The 25,365-nt window shown below is 39.4% G+C and overlaps 1 protein-coding gene across 1 annotated transcript in view; it reads right to left on the minus strand.

The window, feature by feature from the left end:
- Positions 1-544: 544 nt before the first annotated feature.
- eif3hb (eukaryotic translation initiation factor 3, subunit H, b) overlaps positions 545-25,365 on the minus strand; it is a 111,311-nt gene continuing 86,490 nt past the window's right edge. Inside the window, exons 6-8 of the mRNA XM_022683322.2 lie at positions 13,299-13,419; positions 8,239-8,371; positions 545-2,059 (exon numbers count right to left, since the gene is read on the minus strand). Of these exons, the coding sequence (XP_022539043.2) occupies positions 1,962-2,059; positions 8,239-8,371; positions 13,299-13,419 (352 nt within the window). The 3' untranslated portion in view covers positions 545-1,961. The remainder of the gene's footprint in view (positions 2,060-8,238; positions 8,372-13,298; positions 13,420-25,365) is intronic.

The raw sequence follows: 25,365 nt of genomic DNA on the forward strand, positions 1-25,365 counted from the left end.
CTCTGATTCGAGTGAGTGCTCTTGGTAAACCCTACGCCGCATGCGTCTGCATGCTGTAAACGACCCCTTTTCTATTTCATGCGATGAGAGTGGGACTTCCAACCAATCAAGGCCAAAGAGGGCTTCAATACAGGCTTCACAGATGGGCAAATGCATAACGGCCCTTTCTCCAGGCGGATGGGGTAATTGTAAAAATGGCTGAAATCTACGCTCTCGTGAATGAAATGGGATGAAAGTTAACGCCAAAGGAAAAAGGGGAGAAGAATAATTTGTGGGAATTTGAGCTACAGGCTCAAATATAAGTAGATTTGTCAAGTACAGCAAAAGCGCAAGTTAAGAAAACGAGTGGAAATAGCTGCAGGTTAGAAAACAGACCATATTCTCTGAGATTTCCTTCTTTTCTCTCCTCTTTTCCTCACAGTCCTGAACTAGAAACATGATGAGACACATAAAGATCTGACCTATAGATTTTTTACGTACTTAAGCAAAGTAAAAAAATATATAATATTAATAATAATTAAATAAGTCACATGGCACAACAATGAAAGGTGGGCAAAATCCATTTAATTATCAAACCTTCAGCATCCCATTAGAAATCCTAATGAAAGTAACAGCGACTGATATTGTATAATACTGCTAATACATGGTTTATTGTAATAAATAAAAGCAATATACACAGTCATATGAGAATACTACGACCACATTTCTGTTTCAAAACTTACTGTCCAACTTATCAGCTCCTCTGAAGTAGTTCTATAATTACAGACTGTAGTTCTGTGTCTGTTTCTCTGCATACTGCATACTATTTTTTCCTCCTTAAACCCCGTTTTTCAATGGACCGGACCCCACAGAAATACAGCTATTATTAATTGAAGGAGAACTCTGGTGTAAAATGGACTTTTGGTTTAGTAAACCATGACAAAAAGTACTTACCTTTGATGAACAGCACACCTCCGCTCTCCCACAGCGTTCTGAGATCCAGACATTTTAACAGTTTGTCCAAACACCCTTCAGATTTAAAACAAGGCATTAATAACTTAAAAAGTGCACAAGAACCTTAGCATTATGGGATGTAAACAGAGGTTTTTAATAAGGTATAAGAGCTCTCAGGACTCTAACAAGGTGGCGTGGAGCTACTTTGAGCTGGATAACAGTGGAAAAAGTGATTTATCAGGGCAAATATTGCCCCGCGTCACCCAGTCTGAAGAGTGTTTGGACACACTGTTAAATTTTTTATCATGTTTTACTACACCAAAAGTCCATTTTACACCGGAGTGCTATTTTAAGTGGTGATTCGAGACACTGATTCACATTGTAGGGGTGTATGAGGTGTTAGTGTGTGTTGTGCTGGTATGGGTGGATCAGACACAGCAGTGCTGCTGGAGTTTTTAAACACTGTGTTTAATTACTCACTGTCCTCCACTTTCTGCCTTGTACACAAAAATAAAAGTCAGAGACAGAAAGCTCTTTCTGTTGTTCACCCTCTAGTTCTTTATCAGTGCCCACAGGATGCTATTCTCAGTTCAGCAGTAACACTGATCTGTTTAAAACTCCAGCAGCACTGCTGTGCTGAGAATAACTCACCACCCAAATAATACCTGCTCTGTGGAGGAGAAACAGACTGTATACAGTCTGTAGTTATACAAATACTAAGTGATCCAATAGTGTAACTGAAGATGATAAAAGAGTGGACAAAGAGTGTAAATGGTAAAACTATAGATGCATATCAGGATGCAAATGTACTGATCTGTACATATATCTACAAATATCTGTGCAGCAACTCTTATTATTGGGTATTATAGCTCTTTCTTCTAAAATGATCCTTCAAATCTTCAAAATCTTCAATGCAATAAAATGATAAAACAAAATCTAACTCTTCATCCATTGGTGGCTAGAGGAAAACGCTACTCTTAAGCAATTACAGGAGTCGCCCCAGGAGAGCCAGGCCTGTCTCCTGTCCTTTAGCTGCCATGGCCTTGGAGAGCCTCTGCCATGAAGAGCTTCCCCAAGTTCTGAGCGGTGAACTCTTTCACTGTCTGGCAGTATGTGTTAATTTGCCCTAAAGAAAAAGAAAAGAAGAAAACGTCTGATTTGGATTTACCTCTGGGAACTTACAGATCACTGAAAGAGCCAGAGAAAAAGGGAGAGACAGAGGGGCATAAGAAAGTTAGACGGAGATACTGTAGATAGACAGAAACAACAAAAAAAAGAGCCAGAGAAAAAGAATAAGTATTTGAAGGAGAGACAAAGAAAGAGAAGAGATGAAAGAGAATAATAGAGTAGAGAGACAGAGGAGAAATGGAAAAATAGATGGGAGAAGTAGAGAAAGGAAAACATACGTAGCACAACAAATTAAATAGACAGAAAAATATCTCACTGAAAAAAATGTATCAGCATGAGGGATTAGCAGCTAACACACACCACACCCCAACATTTCCACTCAATCCACTGTGTATACGTGCAAGAACATCTCACTGTACAAATGTATAATTAATAACACTAAAATGTATATTTAATAACATTTAATAAAATGCATGTTTTTTTTAAATATATACTTGGTCATTGTTGTTTTTGAAAGGCAAAGGAGACAGAAAAAGAGAGAAAGAAAGACACTGACCAACAGACATAAGAAAAGACAGAAACAGAAGAAGAAAAAAGACAAAGAGACAGAAAATAAAAGAAAATAGAAAGAATGAAAGAGGGCCAAACAATAGAACAACAAAAAGAAATATAACAAAGCAGAGAGTGAGAAACAAAGACCGAGACATAAAGAAAGGCAGAGGGAGACAGAATAAGAGGACAGAAATAAACAGAAGACTAAGAAACATAAGACAAAGAGAGACTGTGAGACAGATAAAAATGAGAGAGAAAAACAGACAAAAAAAAGAGAAAGAGACATAAATAGACAAAGACAGAAAGAAACAGAGTGAGGCAGAGTAAAAGACAGATAGATAAAGAAACAGAGAACAAACAGAGGGAGAGAGAAAAGGACAGAATATAGAGGGAAAGAGACTAAAAGGGACAAAGTTAGAAAGAGACATAGTGAGTCTCGAGACTCACAGAGAAAGAGAGAGAGAGAAAGAAACAGAAGACAAACATAGAAAGAAACAGAAAGAGAAAAAAGACAAGGATGGAAAGAAAGAAAGAAAGAAAGAAAGAAACAGAAAAAGATAGAAAGAAAGTAAATAAGACAGAGAGAGACTGAAAGAGACAAATAAACAGAGAGAGAAACGACAAACAGAAGAGAGACAGAAAGAAAAAGAAGACGAAAGAGGGAAAGAGGCATTAAGGGAAAAAAGTAGAAAGAGAGAGAGAAAAAAACAGAAGACAAACAGAAAAAGACAGAAACAGAAAGAGGAAGGAGACAAGGAGAGAAAGAAAACAGAAAGAAAGAAACAGACAAACAGAAGAGAGACAGTACGAAAGAAAAAAGACAAAGGGATAGAGACATAAAAGGACAAAGAGAGAAAAAGACAGCGAGACACACCAAGAGAGACAATAGGAGACAAAGAGAGACTGACAGAATGACAGAGAGGGACTACAATAAAAGAAAGGAGCAAATAAAAACCAGAGAAAGAGAATAGGGAGAGTGAGAGTGTGAGTTAGAGAGAGTGAGAGAGGGTGTGAGGTGTAGAGGTAGGAGTTATGACAGGGCTGCCTGGTGAAGCGGTTCAGTCTTAATGTCCTCCATTATGTTTTGAGGGCTGGCTGCAGCACTCCTAAGTGATTGGCTTTCTGCTTGGCAGGGCCGGAGGAGAGCACACTTCTTGCCAGGCCAGGTCTGAGAGTTCTTCTAAAAGCCCTTAAGAGACTAAAGAATGAAGTGCAGCCCTCTGCAGCTCCCACAAGCACTCCATCACCCTCAACATCAGCCCTGCTCTCTCCACACACACACACACACACACACACACACAAACAAACAGCTCTGACATGTCTGACTGATCCTGGACCAGCTCCTCCACAACCTCTCCGTCTCTCCTCTGAGCCCATCCTGAATGTTAAAGCTGCATTTATCTTAAACATTCAAGCTTAAACACTGCCATCCAAAGTTCAGGCACGGCTAAACTTTTTAAAAGTGTTTTTTTCTTTGTTAGTTTGAATTAAATCAAGTTAAAGTGAACACATACATTTTTGTCACTGCCATTTAATGATTAATTGATTATAGAAACGTTAAACAGAAAAGATTACTACACTAGTAGGGGTGAGTAGGGGAGTAGAGGAGCGAGTGAGGGAGTGAGTGAGGAAGTGAGTAAGGGATTGAGGGAGGGAGGGAGTGATTGAGAGAATGAGTGAGGAAAGGAGGGAGCAAATAGGAAGCAAGTAATGAAGCGAGTGAGAGAGTGAGTAAGGGGTAAGAAATGAAGTGAGTGAGTAGGGGGGGTAAAGGAGTAAGGGAATGAGTGAGGAAGTGAGTAAGGCATGAGTAAGGCAGTGAGTGAAATAGTGAGAAAGTGAATAAGGGAGTTTAAAGTAGCAAGGAAGTGAGTGAGGGAGCAGGTGAGGGAGTAAGTAAGTATGGGAGTGAAGAAGTGAGCAAGGGAGTGAGGGGGTCAATAAGGCCTGATTAAGGCAGTGAGTAAGGGAGTATGTGAGAGTGAGTGAGTAAGGCATAGTTTAGGCAGTAGTAAAAGAGTAAAAGAGATTGAGAGAGGGAGGGAGTAAGGGGTGAGTAAGGGAGTGAGTGAAGGAGCAAGGAAGTGAGTGTGTAGGGGAGTGAGTGAGGGAGTCAGTAAGGCAGTAGTAAGGAAGTGAGTGAGAGAGGGAGTAAGAAAGCGAGTGAGGGAGCAAGTAAGGGAGTGAGTGAGTGAGGGAGTGCGTCAGGGGGCGAATAAGGAAGTGAGGATGGGAATAAAGACGGGAGTAAGGCAGTGAGTGAGTGAGTGAGTGAGTGAGTGTGTGAGTGAATGAGTGAGTGAGGGAGTGCGTAAGGGGGCGAATAAGGAAGTGAGGATGGGAGTAAAGACAGGAGCAAGGCAGTGAGTAAGGGAGTGAGTGAGTGCGTAAGGGGGCGAATAAGGAAGTGAGGATGGGAATAAAGACGGGAGTAAGGCAGTGAGTGAGTGAGTGAGTGAGTGAGTGTGTAAGTGAATGAGTGAGTGAGGGAGTGCGTAAGGGGGCGAATAAGGAAGTGAGGATGGGAGTAAAGACGGGAGTCAGGATGTGATGAGGGAGCGAGTGAGTGAGGGAGTGCGTAAGGGGGCGAATAAGAAAGTGAGGATGGGAGTAAAGACGGGAGCAAGGGAGTGAATAAGGCAGTGAGTGAGGGAGTGCGTAAGGGGGCGAATAAGAAAGTGAGGATGGGAGTAAAGACGGGAGTAAGGCAGTGACTGAGGGAGAGAGAGAATGAGTGTGAGTTTCATAGAGTGTGAGAACAAAAGATCATGCTAGCGAGATTAAGATAGCTTTAGTGTAAGACTAAACCTGTTGGTGAGTGCGTAAAAATGTAAGAGTGTCAAAGTGCAAGTGTGTGAAAGAGTGGGTATGCGATCTCAACAGATAAAAAGTAAAGTAAAAAGATAAAAAGTGAGAGTGTGTGTGCAAGAGTGGGACTGTTAAAGTGTAAGTGTGAGAGAGAGCATGCAACCGTGAGAAATAAGGTTCAACAGTGTATGTAAGTGTGAGAGTGTTGAAGAGATAAAGAGATCTGTGAGAGATAAAGATAAAGAGAGAGCGCGAGAGAGAGAGAGGCAGTTTTCACTTTATTTGGGGTGGGTTCAATTTTGGATGTAGACAATCAAGATGTGGTGACTGCTAATGCCCCTGTGGTGCCCGTGCTGAGAAACAGTGACGGCTGACTTTGATGGAGTGTGTGTGAGTGTGTTTGCGTGAGTGTGTGTAATTACAATGGTGACAGGCAGATGGGGGCTATGAAGACTTTCCTACAGGATTGTAATCAACTCCGGAGCTTCAGCACGGCCTCGGATGCTATTAGCTACAGCTGTCTCTCACACCTACTCATTAAAACCAGCATCAGTCAATTTGCTGTAGAGCACGTCTTTTTTTCTGCTGCGAATATTGTCAGAAACACGCATTACCAAGATTAACAGCCAGATAAAGCCTATACTTTAAAGCGGTAATTCCTCAGATCATCTCGCCTACTTCGTCCTTCATGGTTACAGTGTGGCGAGCCTGATTAGAAGACCAGAGATCATTCCCAGCAGCTGATCTGGAACATGGTGCTTTAATAATCAGCGAGAAAAACAACGCTTCTAAATCTCTCTTTGTATTTTAGGCAAGGTCTCCTCAACGTACAACTATAAATTGCTGCTCGTCGCTCCCTCCCCAACCCCTCAGCGGGGGAGAGCGGATCAGTCCAAATCTTTACAAACCCAGATTACTCAGACTAAATAAGGAAATGAATCATTAACACGGCTGAGTTCTCACAGCCTGCTCAACACATCTCTTCACTGTGCTGAGGAGGGCTCATCCCACATATTTAACTCAATCAATGAAACCTTCATAGCACCTTAATGACCATAATGCCTAAATCCATTCTAATGTAGTTATATTAAAGAAATGTAGGTGATGCAAACAACAGTAATGGCACTGAACCTGGAACTGCACGACTGATGCAACACGCGGCACATTGGTCTCTACCTTGGCTAGCGAAGCATTTTAATCTAAAGTCCATCATTTTTCACACACGTTCTGACCACTAATTCATTTCATTACAGGAATAGATGGGCAAAAACTCTAATTCGAGCTTAATCACTTCCTCCTTATTTCAAAACTAGGTGAGCACTCCAGAGGTTTGGTGGATGGAATGTGCTTCTCTGAGTGCTTAAAGAAGCTATTCTCATACTTAAACTACTGGTCAAAGGTTTTAGAACACCCCCAATTTTTTCAGTAGTCCTCTTGCAGTGCTGCATTGCCCAGACAAGCCTGCCTTTCTTTTGGTGCCTCTTGGTAAAGACTTTCAAACTGCCATGTTGCTCCAGGTTCTCCCTTCAAACCTGCAACTGAGACCTCATCCAGTGTTGTCACGTGAGCTGCTTATCTAACAAGTTGTTGACTCTCAGAATCTGGTCTTCCGATGCTGGATTGATGTGGATTTGACGGTTTCAGATCTGGTTGTTCCACAGTCTCAACTGGACCGAGCAAGTCTGGGAAACCACTGCTCTCCAGTTAGAGCCATTCAATAATGGAACAGTTTACCAACTGAGTTAAGAATGGAATTTTAAATATAAACTGAAGACATGGCTAAAAGCAAAACAAATCTGCAATCACTGATAACCATATAATGTATTGTAAAAAATAGAATATCTGTGAAAAGTTACTGAATGTGAAGCTCATATATTATATAGATGTATTACACACAGTGTGGTCTATTTTAAGAGTTGATACCTTTTATTGTTGTTAATTATGGCTCACAGCCAATGAAAACCCAAACATCAGTGTATCAGAAAATTAGGATACAATTATATAAGATTAATTGTTACTTCTTGCAGTGTGGGCAGTGTGCCAAGTCCTGCTGGAAAATGAAATCTGAACCTCCTTAAAAGTTGTCAGCAGAGGGAAGCATGAAGTGCTGTAAGATTTTGTGGGAAAACACTGCACTGACTTTAGACTTGATAATAAAACACAGTGGATCAACACCAGCAGATGACACGTCTCTCCAAACCATCACTGATCATCAGTAAATTTTACATTTAATTTGGAAATCAAGAGACCAGAGTCTGGAGGAAGAGAGGAGAGACACACAGTCCAAACTGCTTGAGGTCTAGTGTGAAGTTTCCAAAATCAGTGATGGTTTTGAGAGTCTAAAGTCAGTGCAGTGTTTTCCTGGAAAATCTTACGGCACTTCATGCTTCCCTCTGCTGACAACTTTTATGAAGATGCAGATTTAGTTTTCTAGCTAATTTTGTGAGACACTGATCTTTGGGTTTTCACTGGTTGTAAGCCACAATCATTAATAATAAATAAAAAATAATAAATCATCTCTTGAAATAGATCACTCTGTGTGTTATACATCTATATAATATTATATATATATATTAGTTTCACATTTTGAACTGAATTACTAAAATAAATTTACTTTTCAATTATATTCAATTTTTTTAGAGACTACAGATGAAAGTTAACTTTTCAGCATATTCTGGCACATTTACATTGATGTAGGAACTGAAATAGATAGGTAAGGGATGGGACTAAAGTTTGCAAGAAGACAGGTCTCTATGAGCAGGGTTAGAGAGCACGGCTGTAGATGCTAAACTTAGAAGCTACGTTTTCTTCACTGACCAGCGATGAGCAGAGTGTCCATGCGTGGGGGAGCCTGAGGAGGTTTGAAGAGTTTGGACAGGTCTTCTTCCGGCAGCGGCGGCTCTCCTCGACTCTGCCTCTGAGCGTTCTCCTGCTGACGCCTCTGGATGTACTGGAGGAACCAGGCAGACATAGAGAGAAAGAGAGAGAGAGAGAGAGAGAGAGAAAGATAGGGGAGAGAAAGAGATAGAGGAGAGAATGCAAACAGTTAATATGAACTTGATATCTGCAGCTCTTGTCATTAACCTACAGGCAGCCTGAGCTGATTCAATTATCACCCGCAGAGACAGAACCTTTAGGATGGACCTTTCATGCAACGAGGGGTGGAGGACAGGAGAGAGGGAGGGGACGCTCTGTCTGAAACAAGGAGGGGATGACAGGTGGAACAAAAGACTGTAGGTGGTAAGAAAAAGGGAGGGCGAGGTGTCTGAGTAAAAGTAAAGACATCATTTACAGTATCTCACAACAGTGAGTACAACTCTTTCATTTTTGTAGCTGTTTTATTTATTTTATTTTATTTATTTATCTTTTCATTGGGCAACACTGAATATATAGGACTCATGTCATAATATAAAGTAGTTAGTGTGTAGCTTTTATAACAGTGTTAATCTGCTGTGCTTGCTATTGATATTAATTTTAAAAATCAGAATCATTTTTTTCTTAACAAGTGTGTCACACATAAGGGTGCACAAATATATGGCATGTAATATATGTTGTAATTGTTAACAGACCAGACATACACACACATACACTTCTGACAAGTATTTCAACTAGAGAAATCAAGGTAATTAAAAAAATTACCTGTGGGACCCGTTTTCATTTTTCATCAAATGATACCAAAAAAATATTTTTTTCTAACTCAAACTCATTGGCATTGGCTCATTTTTTTGTGGGAAACATATATCAAAACACATTTTCGATAAACCCCCCCCCCCCCCCCCCCACCCCTAACCATTTATATTACATACAGTATGTTTGGCCAAGGGCTAATAAGCATTGCTTCATTTGTAAATTTAAAACTAAACAAATTTTCTACTCATATCTTGAGTTTAATTCATTTTCTTTTACATTTTATTAAAAAACTAATAAAAAAAAAAAGAGTAGCACTTTTTAAAGAAATGTAACATAAGAAAGGTAAAGGGCAAATATTAACTATGTAAGCTGTTTATATTGCTTGCAATTTAGGTGAAGCAAGCATGTGTAAAGCATTTTATTGTAAAATTGCTAAATTTTGCTGAATTAAATAGAAGTAACAAAGTAAACGAGTAACAAAAATATGAACACCACACAAGGGTTAATGATGGAAAGATGAAATGGCTATGAATCAATATATCAGCCAACTACAGTCATACAATACACTGCTTAGAATCAAAAGTGTATGTCAATGCACAGCCTTACTCTACATATATAAAACATGTACACATGCTGTACCTACTATAAGACATTTGATAAAACATTTGTACAATTGGTTCAATCAATAACAGACCTCAGAACATCTAGTCCAGCACCAAGGCCACACTGACTTCACGCCAACAATCTGATAAAGGTCCTGATCCACAGCAACTTCATCGATCTCCTTCAAACTTCACTAATATCACAGAGCTGTTCTGAAAGAGACTCCGCACTCAACTGGCCTTCACTCCACAAGACCAGAGATATGGACACCTCTGATAACAGAAGAGTGCAGTAAGTGCAGGGGTGTGCCAAACTTTTATTTTGTTGCAGTAGTTTTACAGCTCTGGAGACCAGTTCAGTTTCTGAATTAGTTTATTAGATTTTGCTATTTATAGGTATATGTTTGAGTAAATATTAACATTGTTAACATTGTATAAACTACAGACAACATTCCTCCCAAATTCCAAATACAAATATTGTCATTTAGAGCGTTTATTTGCAGAGTTTTCAGACCTCAAATAATGCAAAGAAAACAAGTTCATATTCTTAAATTTATCAGAGTTCAGAAATCAATATTTGGTGGAATAACCCTGGTTTTCAATCACAGTTTTCATGCATCTTGGCATATTCTCCTCCACCAGTTTTACACATTGCTTTTGGATAACTTTATGCCTTTACTCCTGGTGCAAAAAATCAAGCAGTTCAGCTTGGTTTGATGGCTTGTGATCATCCCTCTTCCTCTTGCCTTTATATTCCAGAGAATTTCAATTTGGTAGAATGAAAGAGACTCTTTATTTTTAAATAGTCTCTATTTTTGTCCAGAGCTTTATTCTTAAAATTCAACAAACATTTTTCAGTGTTTTGTGTCATAATGTTCTCAAAAATACCCTAAAATATCATGATTTAATTTTAGGGCCATATCATCCATCCCTGGTGTTATAACCTTGCTGAAGCCGAGCTCTTCTTAAATTAGCCTCCAAACTAGCATGAATACACAACCTAGCACATCCACACATAAAACACTTCATAACTGAGAGTTACCCGCACAGTGTGGGCCAACATCAAAGAGCTGTTGTGAAAACGGTGATACCTCTTATCATTCACGCAGCCGCGAGAGAACGCAGAACATGCGGTGCAGCCAGGACCTCTACATCCCAGACGCCTAATTGAATTAGCACTGAGATAAAGTGAGCAGGCTTTTGAAACAGGACAACTAATGCAAGTATGCCGTGCCTTTAAAGACAAAATACTCAGAGAACCAGCACAGCCCATCAAACCCACCCTCTACTCCACCCCAGCAGCTGGGAGAGAGATAGAGAGAGAGAGAGTGCACCTGAGTGATAATTATTGATTTTCAATCAAACAAGCACGGTTTGGCTCCAGCAAAGAACAGCACTGGAACGTTGAAGAGAAGATTCATTTTTCTACCCCAACATTCAATTCGTCAGGCAATGTTAGAGCGAGCGGGAGCTGGAGGGCAGCGCGCCAGGCCGACTCAGACAGCAAGAAAAGGTACGAAGAAAGAAAAGATGGTCGGGTGGAACAGCAGGTGGTTAGGTTAGGCCTCGGACTCCAACATGGACGGGAGAAGATAGGAAGACCTTCATTCTGACCCAGTAATTGGGTTTGGAAACTCCGCGACTTGCCATTCTGCTCAGGCTGAGCTGAGCACAGTGAAGAGCAAGAGCTCAGGAAGACTCAACTACTGGGATTACAGTAGACGAGGTCAAAAATGAGAGGAGAGGAGTAATTCAAGGGCCACACACACTCCATTAGCAGTGCTCTCTTATACAGAGCAAGGGTCAGACACAACTATCTGATAAATATTCATTATGAGCTTCACGCTAGATAAAGTCTGTGGGGTGTTTTGGGATACAATTCAATAGTACAGATCCAAACTAAAATGCAGCAAAACCCCTGGATCAGCATATTTTAGGGTTTTTATCACAAAAATAGCAGCCAACAGCCAACCTCCAACAGCATTTCTGCGTTCTCCAACAGCAATCCAGACTATTCTAATACAGAGTTCCTCAATGGTGGAACAAACTACCTTCCACTACCAGATAAGGAGCATCCCACAGACATCTTTAAGAAGCCAGAGCTCCTCAAAGAGCACTTACTCTCCTAACACCTCTAACAAACTAATTACTTCTAACCTCATTTTCTTCTTCCCCTCCTTTCCTCCTCTATCCCACTATTACCCATTCGCCTCCTTTAGGCCCTGTCTTGCATGTTTTTTTTTTTTTTTTTACCTTGAACTTTTAACTCTATGTACATCATTATTGTAAGTCGCTTTGGACAAAAGCATCTGCCAAATGTAATGTAATGTAATTTCTCTCCAATTGTATACTTAGTCACTCATTACTGTAACTATACTATAACTATACTCGTAACTATAACCTGACTATTCTTTCACTAACAAGTAATCTAATGTGTTACTATTCCCAATCCAGTAATCAGATAAAGTTACTTATCCAATCACGGTGCATTACTTTTTTTATCATTTTCCTTACTAAAAAGTTGGACGCATTGAATGGATGGACAAGACTAAGTAACAACAGGCTAGCCAGCTAACAAGCTAACAGGCTAAAACTAGCACTCGGGCTGAAAACACACACACTGCAAGCGCCCCTCTCTCTTTACCTCTCTCACACACACACACACACACACACATACAGCGACCTTGCGCTCTTTTCCTCTCACACACACAGCGAGCACCCCTCTTCCTCCACCCCTCCCCCCCCACACACACACAGACACACATACATTGAGCCGCTCTCTTTCTCCACCTCACACACACATACAGACAGACCCCACACTCTCTTCCCCTCACACACAGCGAGCACCCCTCTCACTTCCCCTCAAACACAAAAACACACACACAGCGACCCTCCCTCTCTCTCCCCCTCACACACACAGCGAGCACCCCTCTTTCTCCAATCACACGTTTGTCTTAAACCGTAAACACAACATTTTTAACAGTGTATTTTTAACAGTCAGTAAACACAGAACATTACTGCAGATTCATTACGGTATATTTTTTACTTTCTTCTTGCGTCTCGCGGAGTGATGTCTGGCCTATGCGACAAACATGTAACACCACACAGCGATAGCTGGAAATACACTCATTATTGGAGTTTGTATCAGCTAAAGATGAAAATATCAAGGTTGGTTGTTAAATCTGTGCTGGCAATAAAGAAAACACAACGTCAAATTTGAAGAAATGTCGCAGAGGCACACTTACACTGAAGATAACCCTCATAAACATATGGTTAGGGCTGTGTTTTGATATGTATAATAATTAAGGGTGGGACAACATATTGATATCATGATAAACATTATATTGCCAAAAGTATCAGCTTGCCTGCATTGTGTTTGTTGATGCAATGCTTGGAAGGAGCTCCTCGGCCATGGAAACTCTCCATTTCATAAAGCTCTCTACGCTCTACTGTCCCTGAGCTAACCTGAAGGACACGTGAAGTTTGGAGGTCTGTAGTGCTAGACTCTGCAGAAAGTTGGTGACCTCTGCACACTATGCTCAAATAAGCTACAAGAAGCTCAAAACAGGAGAATCCCAAACTCTATCCTTTCCTGCAACAGCACATTTCTGTAAGCTGCTCCGGTGAGCCGCAGGGAGGAAGTACCTGGTGTTTCTGCTGCTGCTGTTTGCTCAGGCTGCGGCTGTAGTTGTTGTATTTGACGATGTCCTGGCTCATATCATCCACTCGGTCCATTAACATCTGCAGGCTCTTCTCTAGATAAGAACTGTGGAGAAAAGTGTAAAAACAGAGCACAGTCACATGATTTATGCAGTACTTACGCTCAGAGAATTCATTATTGCTTCATATTTCACATCATATTTATTAAATTGACTACAATCATTGCATATATTTTAAGATTTCTGTCGATCTTCCAGGCAACTGTGACTATTTGGATGAATTCACAAATATGGAAACTTCAGCAGTTGCTGCTCTTTTTTATGCAAATATCAGAAATCAGTCAAATCAGTCAGTGTATGCAGGAAAATGTGCATGTAAAATAGTACAATTAAATGCATATCGTCGCTGTCCTATGAAAAACACTTATCTCCATTTTTGTCGATTTTCAGTTTAGTACATAATTTGAACAGACAAACTGTCTTTTACACTGTGTCAAAATTTCTTGATGAACGGACCAATAGAAACTCTTCAAAATTACCTGAAATAAACTGTTTTTACATTGACTTCCATTGAAAGTTTACAAGGTTTTTTCCCTCTCCTGTAAAGTTGCTGTTTTGGAGATAAGTGTTTTTCATTGGACAGCGACGATATGCAGATTGGTATTAAGAAGATTATCTGATTATATTTATTCAGTGATGTGATTAAAAACCAAGATATTTTATGCAGTAGTCCAGCACTACCTATACTTTCTGTCAGAGCGCAAACATACTTCAAATACTGGTCTGAATTATTAGTCCAATTATTGGAGAGAGGCCTGTCATGGATTTTCCTTTTGATAAACAATACTATTGTCATTTTAAAATCATTTAATGCCACTAATATTAATAATCATATAATGGCATTATTATGCATTTATACAATTTTAAAGGGCAAATAATTATTGATAATTAACAATATTCAAACGTGTATGTAAAGAAAGTATAAATAAGCATTTAGTCTGTGACCCTCAAATGTAAACTAGTTTTTCTGTGCAGTTCCTGAGAAAGTTGATTTGCTTGTGAATTTTTTTATCAAGTAAATATTAGCAAGTGTGAATTACTAAGTACATACAGTATAAATACGTATATACCTTTTTTGTTTTATCATTTAAGAAAGGTATCTAGTTGGAGAGGTCTTTCTATGTAATAAAAATATGTTTATATTAACTATCATCATGTGCAATATTTCTCACCTTTTCATCTACTGATTCTTTGCTACTTATTCACTGTTAGTCTCTGTTCAATAATACTGGTCACAACCTACCATAATCATAGCTCCTCTGACCTTATTTTAGCTGCACTAGATGTATATATATATATATATATATATATATATATATATATATATATATATATATATATATTACTATTTTTGTTGTATATAGATTTATTGTTATTTGTTTATATATTTTCCTGACCTGTTTCTCTGTCCTTTCCTCTGTGATGCTGTAACATCACAATTTTCCCCATTGTGGGATTAATAAAGGATTATCTTATCTTATCTTATCTGATCTTATCTCATCTTATCTTATCACAGCAAAATATAATTATCTCCAAAATTGCAACTTTACAGGAGAAGAAGAAAAAAACTTTTAAATATTGTCATTCCACATTGGTTCACGCATCAAGTTGTTTTTTGCACAATTTAAAGAACAATGTAACTAACAAATTTACACTATATAAAAAAAAAATCAAATACACAAAAATGGAGATACAAGATTTGTATCTCTTTCTAAACCCTTTTATCTCCATTTGATCTATACACATGGATTTACAGCACAGTATTTATATGCGCATTTTAAATGACTCCTTTACGGGAATTCCATATGATCAAAGCATATCTCAATTACCCAGAAGGTGGAATACACTAGTAGGAGGAGTTTCATTAGGAATCAAATAAATGATTCATCGTATCCAGAATACATCACAAGAAAATCAGCATATTTCACGCAATATGCTAATTTTTGTGGCGAGCTGCCATTCATAACGCAGGACAGCGAAGTCAAGGACTGAGGCAATAAAAGGGGAATTTCTTCACCAGCGTTTTACCAGTTCCTCCGAAACCCCATGCATGGCCTTTTTATTCCCCGCACAGCATTAATCTACATTAGCAGCCAATTAGCCACCATAGCATGTTCCATTAATCTTCCAGGAAAATTTCCAAAGTCAGTTGGGAAGACGGATGAGACAGGATCTTGGGGGGTAAGGACAAAATTTAACTGATTCATTCACACGTTACCCACAGCGTTACACTGACAGCAGGAACAGGTAACACCAACCTGACAGCACAGGTTGCAGAACAGCTCCACAATTTATTATTAAACAATTTAATTACATATAACTGCTTAGACCTGTCATTGAAGTTATTTTTGTTTGGATTATAAATTATCCCTAAAAAGTATTACGATAAATTATACTGATAAAACGATTTTACAGTGAGGATAGTGGTGATAAAACACCTTTTATTACTTAGAAAGACCTCTGTAACTACATGAGATTATTTAGTTACATACACATACCTTTCTTAAATAATAAACCAAAATTACTCAGTAATATATACTTACTTATATTTACTTGATGGTCACAGACTAAAGGCTGATTTATCATTTTTCCTACAAAATATGTGCTTTCTTTTCAGTGATTATAACCATCACTGCCTATAGAGGCAAACATGGGGAAGTAACAGAGTCTATGGACAGAAAGCTCAGCCACTGTTGCTATTTGTATTTAATTTTAAATATGAATGACCTTTTAATAAGCTGATAAAAACGTAGTATACATTTTGACATAATAGCAAAAAAGAAAAATGCAATAACACCTTTTTAAACAGTTATGATCCTTTAATAAGCAAGAATATTCAGACATTGGAACTGGACTATAAATACTTTAAATATTCTAAATAATTGAAACACAAATAACTGTTCTTAAACAGAGCTGATCTACCAGTTTATTCACGTTAATGGGTTCTTCTCGCTAAGAAAAACATAATGGACGAAATAAAGATCAGCGAAATCTACTGAGGTCATTTTCATATATTGTTCGATACGACTATAAGGTAATTATTGTTACAGGCCTGTGACTGATTCAACTTTTAGGAAGCAGATTACATTAGATTAGATATTTTTTATGAATTTTATTTTGTAGGGTGGCAGATGAGACAAGCACTTATATTGGTCCATTTATCAGATACATACTCCTCTCCCCCTCCAACCATTTCTCCCATTGTGATTATATTGTGATTATATTGTGATTATTGTGCTCAGCCTCCTAATGTCGGGAGCTTTGCAAGAGATGAGGGAGTCCTAGTGAGTGGGAGGGTTAATTGGCAGTTTAGCTAAATTGTGGAGAAAACTGGATTAAAATTGGGAAGACCTTCTGCTAGATTGTGGAGCATTGCTGTGAGGATTTGACTGCATTCAGCAACAAGATCCCCACCCCACCTCTTTTTCCCAACTCACCCCAACTCCCAACTCATTTCAAAAGTATTGGATAGAGCACTATTTGTGCAAAGAAAACTGTTTGACTGCTCTACAACTTAATCCTAAAGGGCTTTTTACCCCTCTAACCTACACCTGGTATTTACATTTACAGGGGTTGGACAATGAAACTGAAGCACCTGTCATTTTAGTGTGGAAGGTTTCATGGCTAAATTGGAGCAGCCTGGTGGTGAATCTTCATTAATTGCACATTGCACCAGTAAGAGCATAGTGTGAAGGTTTAATTAGCAGCATAAGAGCACAGTTTTGCTCAAAATATTGCAATGCACATAATGGGTGACATACCAGAGTTCACAAGAGGACAAATTGTTGGTGCACGTCTTGCTGGCGCATCTGTGACCAAGACAGCAAGTCTTTGTGATGTATCAAAAGCCACGGTATCCAGGGTAATGTCAGCATACCACCAAGAAGGACCAACCACATCCAACAGGATTAACTGTGGACGCTGTAAGAGGAAGCTGTCTGAAAGGGATGTTCTGGTGCTAACCCAGATTGTATCCAAAAAACATAAAACCACAGCTGATCAAATCACAGCAGAACTCAATGTGTGCCTCAACTCAACTGTTTCCACCAGAACTGTCTATTTTCCGACCCCTGTACATTTAAGGTATTTACAGACACCCTTATCCAGAGCGACTTAGAACAGTGATTTGTTGTTTACTTCAAAATATCCAGAGCTAGTTTGTAGACTAGGATCAAGAGATACATAGAGCTTTATAATGTTTAGAACCCTAGGAGTTTTTTTATAATTAGTTTAAAAACTCTTTGAAAAGATGAGTCTTTAGTCTGCGTTTGAAGGCCACGAGTGACTTGTTCATTCCACCACATTGGTCCTGCAGCACAGAGAAGAGTCAGGATGTTTGTGGATTTCTGTGGGTTTTGAGTGATGGTGGCTCGAGCTGAGCCGTACTGGAAGCTCTAAGAGCTCTTGGAACAGATCTGGCTTTGACCATTAGTACCATCAAGTATGAAGGAGCTGGTCCGTTTTTTGCTTTGTAGGCCAGCGTAGGGGTTTTGAATTTAATGTAGGTGGCAACAGGAAGCCAGTGGAGGGAACGCAGCAAAGGAGTCACATGACTAAACTTCGGAAGATTGAAGATGAGTCGTGCTGCCGCTGATTCTAAACTAGTTGCAGGGTTTTTGGTGTCTCGCAGTGGAAGACCTTCCAGTAGAGAGTTGCAGTAGTCTTGAGTCTTGAGATGACAAGAGAGAGACCGCACAAGCACCTAAGTGGCTTCCTGAGAGAGAAACAGTCGAATTCTTTGGATGTTATACAGGAGAAATCTGCGCGACTGGATCAGATTTGCAACATGGCTCGAGAATGATAACTGGTACTTCTGAATGATAACTTTGTGCTTCTGCCGATGGAGTGATCAGTAAGTTCTCAAAAGAGATGGAGAGATTGAGACTGTACGTCCTGTTGTTCCTGGGATGAACAGAAGGTCAGTCTTGCTGGGGTTGAGTTTTAGTTTTATTGATGAGAACTCCTCCACGATGACACATCGCTGAGACATGCTGAGACATGCTGAGACATACTGAGACATGCTGAGATGTGGGATGAAACCTGGTAGGAACAGAGCTGAATTGAGTAATTCAGCTCTGATGAATGAGAAATTGGTACTATTCTAGTTGCAGTAGAAGTTGTGTAGGTGCATACATGAATGCATTGGGTAGAAGGGGTGTTTAGATAAACCACATATAAATCACAGCCTGAAAGCTTAAGGTATTTAAGCAGAAATGTGGAATAATCAGAGATACCTGGTGAAAGATGCAGATGCATATAATCTGGATGCCGTGCAGGAGGGAAAAGCGTATAACTGATTTTTTTTTCCTTTAACTTCCCCTACTGGGCAAATTATAGAGTTTGCTGGCTCTGCAGGTTTGGCAAAGAGTAAGCAAGAGTGTGTGAGCGTGAGTGTGAGTGTGTGTGTGTGTGTGTGTCTGTGTGTGGCCCTGGAAGGAGTTTTTAATGTTTCAGAAGAGGCTTTCTGTCGTGGCGCGCCAGCTCTGATGAATGAGGGCAGGGATCCCAATATGACCTCCATCTTTTACCATGCACCTCATTATTCAGCCTCCAATGAGCGTGCAGAACCTCGCTCTCCCACACTATCTGGATCACACACACTCACAAACCCTATACTACATACAGTACAAAACATAATGCACACACACATTGACTCCACGCTGTTGTGCGGGCATGCACATATATAAACTCTGATCACACGCTGACTGTTTGTTTCTACATGCTTCATGTCTCTTCCATACATGAATAACAAACATCTTACGATACGGCTGGGGTTTATGCTCAAATCACAAACGTGACATTCATAGGATTCAACGTAATTTATTACTCTATTTTTCAAAATAAAGGCTTGCTATAAAAGAAAATGTTTATTTGGAGTTTTATTTATAATAAAAGAACCACTATGGTGGCAAGAATAAGCGTTAAATACTGCACATGGCTTTTCAAAACAACATCCTGTAAAATTTTCTACTTAAAAAGTAGAATTGGGGGTCTCTAAGTGGCTGCCACTATGATCAGGAGATCGTCGGTTCAAATCCTATTCATGTAGCTTGCTATCTTCCCACATCACTCCAAAGGGTGATGTCGATCAGCATAAGGCATCTGTGAGCTGATGTATCAGAACCGAGTTGCTGCGCTTTCCTCCGAGTGCGCTGTGATGCTACTTAGCAATGCTACATCAGCAGCAGATTGAAAAGAGGCAGTGGCTGACTTTACATGTGTCAGAGGAGAAATGTGCTAGTCTTCAGCCTCCTGGTGTTGGGGCATTACTAGTGATAGGGGGAGTCCTAATGAGCAGGTTGGGTAATTGGCTGTGTAAATTGGGAAGAAAATGGAAAAAAAAAAAATAAATAAAATTATTTTTTTTAAAAAGTAGAATCGGTTGGTACTCTGCAATCAACATGGCAAAACACTGAGCTATGCAACTTTGGTACTTCAGGCAGCTTCAGGCAGAATAACAGTTAGAATTAGAATTAAGTAACGTCATATTTGTGCGGAAATCCTGTAGTATTGCTTTACCACATTATTCTTCATTCTTCTTTTATTGTCAGTGATGATTCTGTAACCCTCAGCTTTCCTAGAAAAGTGGGTTAACTAGGGGTGGCTTAAAATGTGAATTACACTTCCCAACAATAGATGGGGCCCACAGGCAAGAAATGTTAATTTTCGCATAATGCTGCTTTAAAGATTAGCCTTTACTCACAATTGCCCTCATACCAGAACTCAATGATGTTGAGGCCTGGACTCCTGGAGTCCATTGTTTGAGTTCTGTTCATTGTACAGCGATGGATTTGCTGAGGTTCCTTCATTTTAAATGTATTCACTGAACAGCTCTACAGGCAGTGCTTAGTTTTTGGATTACAGTGTAAGGATGGATAAAAATTCTTGAATTCTTAAACTTTCAAATCAGAGGAGATAGGAGATCTTGAGTTTTTTCTGGCTCTCAGTTAAGATTTTTTCTTAATCAGATCATTTTAGAGGTCCCAATTTCTCTGTATTTTCTATATATTTTTATTATTTAATTTAAGAAACTCTAAACAAATAAATATTTTACCAATTAGGTTTGTGTTGTGTGCTCCTGTAAGAAAATGCACATAGTGCACATGGACCATCTGAATCGCCTCAGATACAGATGCTTGGAAATTTGGGAAGTCTTTAGAAATGTCTATATTTCTGCGTAAATTTGACCTAAAACATTACCAGATTTTACACAAATCATAGAAGTAGATAATGTGAACCAGGTTTAACAAATTTGAAAAAATGACACAAGGGTAGCTTCTAAGCAACTGAAGGCCTCTCTCACATTGTTTAGAGTTAATGTTCATGAGTCCGCCATCAGGAGCACACTGAACAAAAATGGTGTGCACGGAAAAAGTTATTGCGCTCCAAAAAGAACATTGCTGTTCATCTGTAGTTTGCCAAAAAAATCATGTGGACAACCCAATGTTTTATGGACAGGTGAGACCAAAATATACCTTTTTAGTTTAAATGAAAAGCATTGTGCTTACAGAAAGAAAAACACCTTATGCCATTTGTGAAACATGGATTGGGCCTGTGTTGCTGCATGTAGGCCAGGGCGGCTTGCCTTCTTTGACGGAACAATGAATTCTAAATTATATCAGAGAATTCTACAGGGAAATGTTTGAACATCTGTACATTAAATGTACAGAATCTCAAGAGAAGGTGGATCATGCAGCAAGACAATGACCCTGAGCACACGTCATTCTACTTTCAAAGAATGGATCAAGAAAAATAAAGTTAAAGTATTGGAAGAGTGAAGTCAAAATCTTGACCTTGATCTAATGGAAATGTTTGGGAAGGACTTGAAGTGAGCAGTTAATGTGAGGAAACCGACCAACATCCCAGAGTTGAAGCTGTTCAGTACAGAGGAATAGGCTGAAATTTCTCCAAGCCGGTGTGCAGAACTGATCTACCGTTACCCAAAATGTTTAGTTGCAATTATTGCTGCAAAAGGGGTTACACAAATACTGAAAACAAAAGTTTACTCACAAACATGTCATATTGGATCCTTTTTCATAATAAATAAATGACTAAGTATTATTTTTTGGCTAATTTGTTCTACTTTTAGGACTTTTAGAAAATCTGATGCTGTTTTAGGTCATATTTATGCCGAAACAGAAAATTATTAGAGTCACAAACTTTCCAGTGCCACTGTTTATCTACTAACATGTACAGAACTTGATTAGAACTTAAACAAATGAACAAAAAAAGGCCTCTGGACTTTGGCATGGTACTGCACACCAGTTAAAGATTTTCTTAGAACCATACATGCAATCCAAGAGCAATCTAGGAACTGTTGTTTTTAAGAGCATGTGACAGAAGAAAAGCAAGATCATCCTAAAAAAACATTTTGCTATGGAAAGGTTTGTAAGGAAAAGATGGCCATTTTCCTCCTTCCATTACCGTAACTGAAGCAACTCGGTGACGCAGGGACATGGTGTCCCAATAAAACCTGCAGTATGCCACAAAAAGGTGACTCATTAAAGACAGTGTTCTATTTTGGTGCTGGACTAATGGAAGGTTTAGGTCATCTTGGAGCACGGCGACAGCCTTAACTCACATACACACACAGTCTAGCAGCACAAGCCAGCAACAATATCAGACGCAACCCGCGACACACACACAACTGAAGGCTGGAGAGGCGCAGATGAGAGCCTGGACAAGATAAAGAGGGGGTGCTAGTTGTTGGGGGCAGCAATTATTCCGTGGTGACTGATTTCAGCACAGGAAGCTGAAAGAGGCAGACCGGGAGATAGGCTCCTGGTTGTGCTTTCTCTCCTCCAAACTTGCGCTGTAATGAGAAAAATACACAGTGCACATCTCAGAATGCTTAAGGGGAGAGAAACAGCATAGCATGTCAAGAGCTACAGGAAAACCTGCACTTTACAGGGGCGGCAGTGCTGTACGAACAGCTGGATTAATTTACACAAGCACAATCATCAGCTCAGCAAACACAGCCAGCGCTCTCCAACAGAACACATCACTGAGCTCCTTTAGTCCAAGTTAGCAGCTCAGTCTTCTGCTTGGATTAGATCCTCTGATTTGAAGGCCAATGAGGCATTAGTGGTTCCAGAATAAGGATGGTAGCTGTATTTTAAATAATTGGGTTTTTGGGTAAGACGTGCTTAGAATTTACAAAGCATATTATACATCATCTTGTCAGATTGAAATAAATTAAGAATCTCAGCGAATACAGTATTAAGGTACAACCAGGGTTAATGTATTTCACAATAAAGAGAATATACTGTACTACTGTAAAGCTACAGCTCTGGACAAAAATAAGAGACCACTTCAGTTTCTGAATCAGTTTCTCTGATTTTGCGATTTATAGGTTTATGTTTGAGTAAAATGAACATTGTGTTTTTATTTTATAAACTATGAACAACATTTATCTTAAATCCCAATGAAAACTAATGTCAATTAGACAGTTATACAATTAGAAATAGCTGAAATAAAAAAGCAGAACTTCCTCAAATAATGCAAAGATATAGAGCCCCTAAGGTGACCTCATGTATAAAAAAAATAAATAAATAAATAAAAAAGTGACTGAAACGAGATAATTAAGGTGTGGTAGCGAGATACTAATGCGTAGGAACGAGATAATTAAGGCGTGGGAACAAGATAACTAAGGGGTGGCATGACTTATTAAGGTGGGAACGAGTTAATTAATCTAGCAAATTAATGCTCATTAAGAAACTGAATATTACACACAACTCCTTTAATCCAGGGATAATCTTTAATAAGAAAATGGAGTTTAAAAATGGTTCCTTTTTATTTTAATCTCTGAATGAATTCGGGTGATATTTTTTTGAGTCCCTTGCAGTGAGACATGTTATAATTCTAAGTAAAAGACACTTAATTCTCATACTAAAAGCTGATTGGTTCAGACGCAGACAGTATGCAGACCCGTTTACCTTCCTTAAACAGTCATATTGTGAAAAAAACCCTGAGAGCTGCTTGCTTTGTTAACTGTGAAACAAACCTTTTGGCCACGCAGCAATGCCTTCGATTTCATGAACTCGTTCCCACACCTTAATAAGTTGTGGCTACGCCTTAATGATCTCGTTTCCACGCCTTAATGATCTCGTTCCTACGCATTAGTATCTCGTTTATACGCATTAGTATCTTGTTCCCACACCTTAATCATCTCGTTCCGACACACATTCTTTTTTTTACATGATGTCATCTTAGGGGCTCCTTATAAAGAAAACAAGTTCATATTCAGAAAGTTTCATAAAGTTTCAGAGTTCAGAAATCAATATTTGGTGGAATAACACTGTTTTGTAATCACAGTTTTCATGCATTTTAGCATGTTCTCCTCCACCAGTCTTACACACTGCTTTTGGATAACTTTATTTCACTCCTGGTGCAAAAATTTAAGCAGCAAGTTTTCAATTCGGTAAAATTAAAGAAATTTATCATTTTAAGTGGTCTTTTATGTGTATTCCAGAGCTGTATTGTCTAAGTACATTTTAACCAAGTAAGCTTATACAAAAAGCCAAATTCTTGCACCAAAACATGTTTGAAGTTATGCTCCACCAAAACAAAGAGTGGTTTAATTATTTAGGCTGTGCGGTTGGCTCATGCTAGCCTGGCTGCCTTCAGATGAGGTAAGGACTGATGCCCTTGACGTTGGCAGACCCAGCTTCTCACTGACAGACAGGAACAGTGTGTGTGTGTGTGTGTGTGTGTGTGTGTAAAGAAACGGTGAGATACCTCAGCATGCTGAACCTGGAGCTGCGCTGGCTATAGAGCGCATGCATACATTCATGCAAATGCACTCGAGAAGGAGGAAGATTGAAGGTGCCCAGAACACCAGAACATAACAGGGATGGAGGGACTGGGGGGAGGCGGTGGGAGGAGGTGGGATGCAGACAGAGATTGGTGGGCCCCTCCAGAGAGGTGAGCTCATTTAAAATTGAGGCTACATTTGAACACTACATTCTTTTTTCCCAGCCAAGCCAGGCTTGCAGATCCTCCCAGCTCTCTACCCGCTCTACCACCACCACACACCCACCACCACCACCAGCCCCCCCCCCCCTTCAACACACTGTAAAACTCATAATTCTTTTTTCATTCAACGCTGGAAAAAGGAATTCAATTTAGCCCCCAGATGAAGAGAGCTGATTCGATGTGAACCCTCTGGGAAGAAGGGAGGAGGGAGGGAGGGATGAAGAGAGAGAGAGAGAGAGAGAGAGAGAGAGAGAGCAAGGGAGGGGGAAGAGAGAGAGAGACGGAAGGGGGAAGAGGGAAGGAGAAGGGGGGTGAGAGAAAGACAGGGAGGTATTGTAGTTGGGCTGCAGTGGTCCAGTGTTTGCTTTGGTTTCTAGGGGTAACAGCAGACTGCAAAGAGATAACTTAAACAGATGTTGAGAGAAAGAGAGAGGAGAAGGAGGAGAGAGAGAAAGAGAGAGAGAGAGAGACAGAGGAAAAGAACGTCAGAGCAAAGCCACTGATAAATCTGCCATGTCTCTGAGCTTTTTTAGTATTCCAGTCATTAGAGGCTGAGACAGCACGGCCAAAGATAGACAGGCGAAGAGAGAGAAAGTGTGAGAAAATAAAGAAAAAAGAAAGAAAGAAAGAACGAACGAAAAAAAAGAAAATGCCCAAAAGAGTGGGCAACTCGTTCTTTGGCTGTAGAGTCCTTGTGTGCCTATATTCACACTACAGTACAAAAGTTAAAGGCTACCCTTCCTTCAGCCAATTTCCAGGCAAAATAGCATCTAAGTACATGTTCTTCATTCATATCAGATCATTTTTGAGAAGATTAAATATACAAGGTAGTCCATGTTCCAAATAAAGAGGTTAGAAAAGAAAACACGTGTTTAAAACTATTAAAAAAAAGATTAAAAGGTAGTAGAAAAACATAGAAAGTCTTTCATCTTTGGACAAAAATTATAAAAAAAAGAAAACAACCTCACCAAATCTCACTTCAGATCATATAAAATCCAACTGTGTTTTAATCCACAACA

Source organism: Astyanax mexicanus, chromosome 3 (genome assembly GCF_023375975.1).
Source record: "Astyanax mexicanus isolate ESR-SI-001 chromosome 3, AstMex3_surface, whole genome shotgun sequence".
In the NCBI taxonomy this organism is placed as follows: domain Eukaryota; kingdom Metazoa; phylum Chordata; class Actinopteri; order Characiformes; family Acestrorhamphidae; genus Astyanax; species Astyanax mexicanus.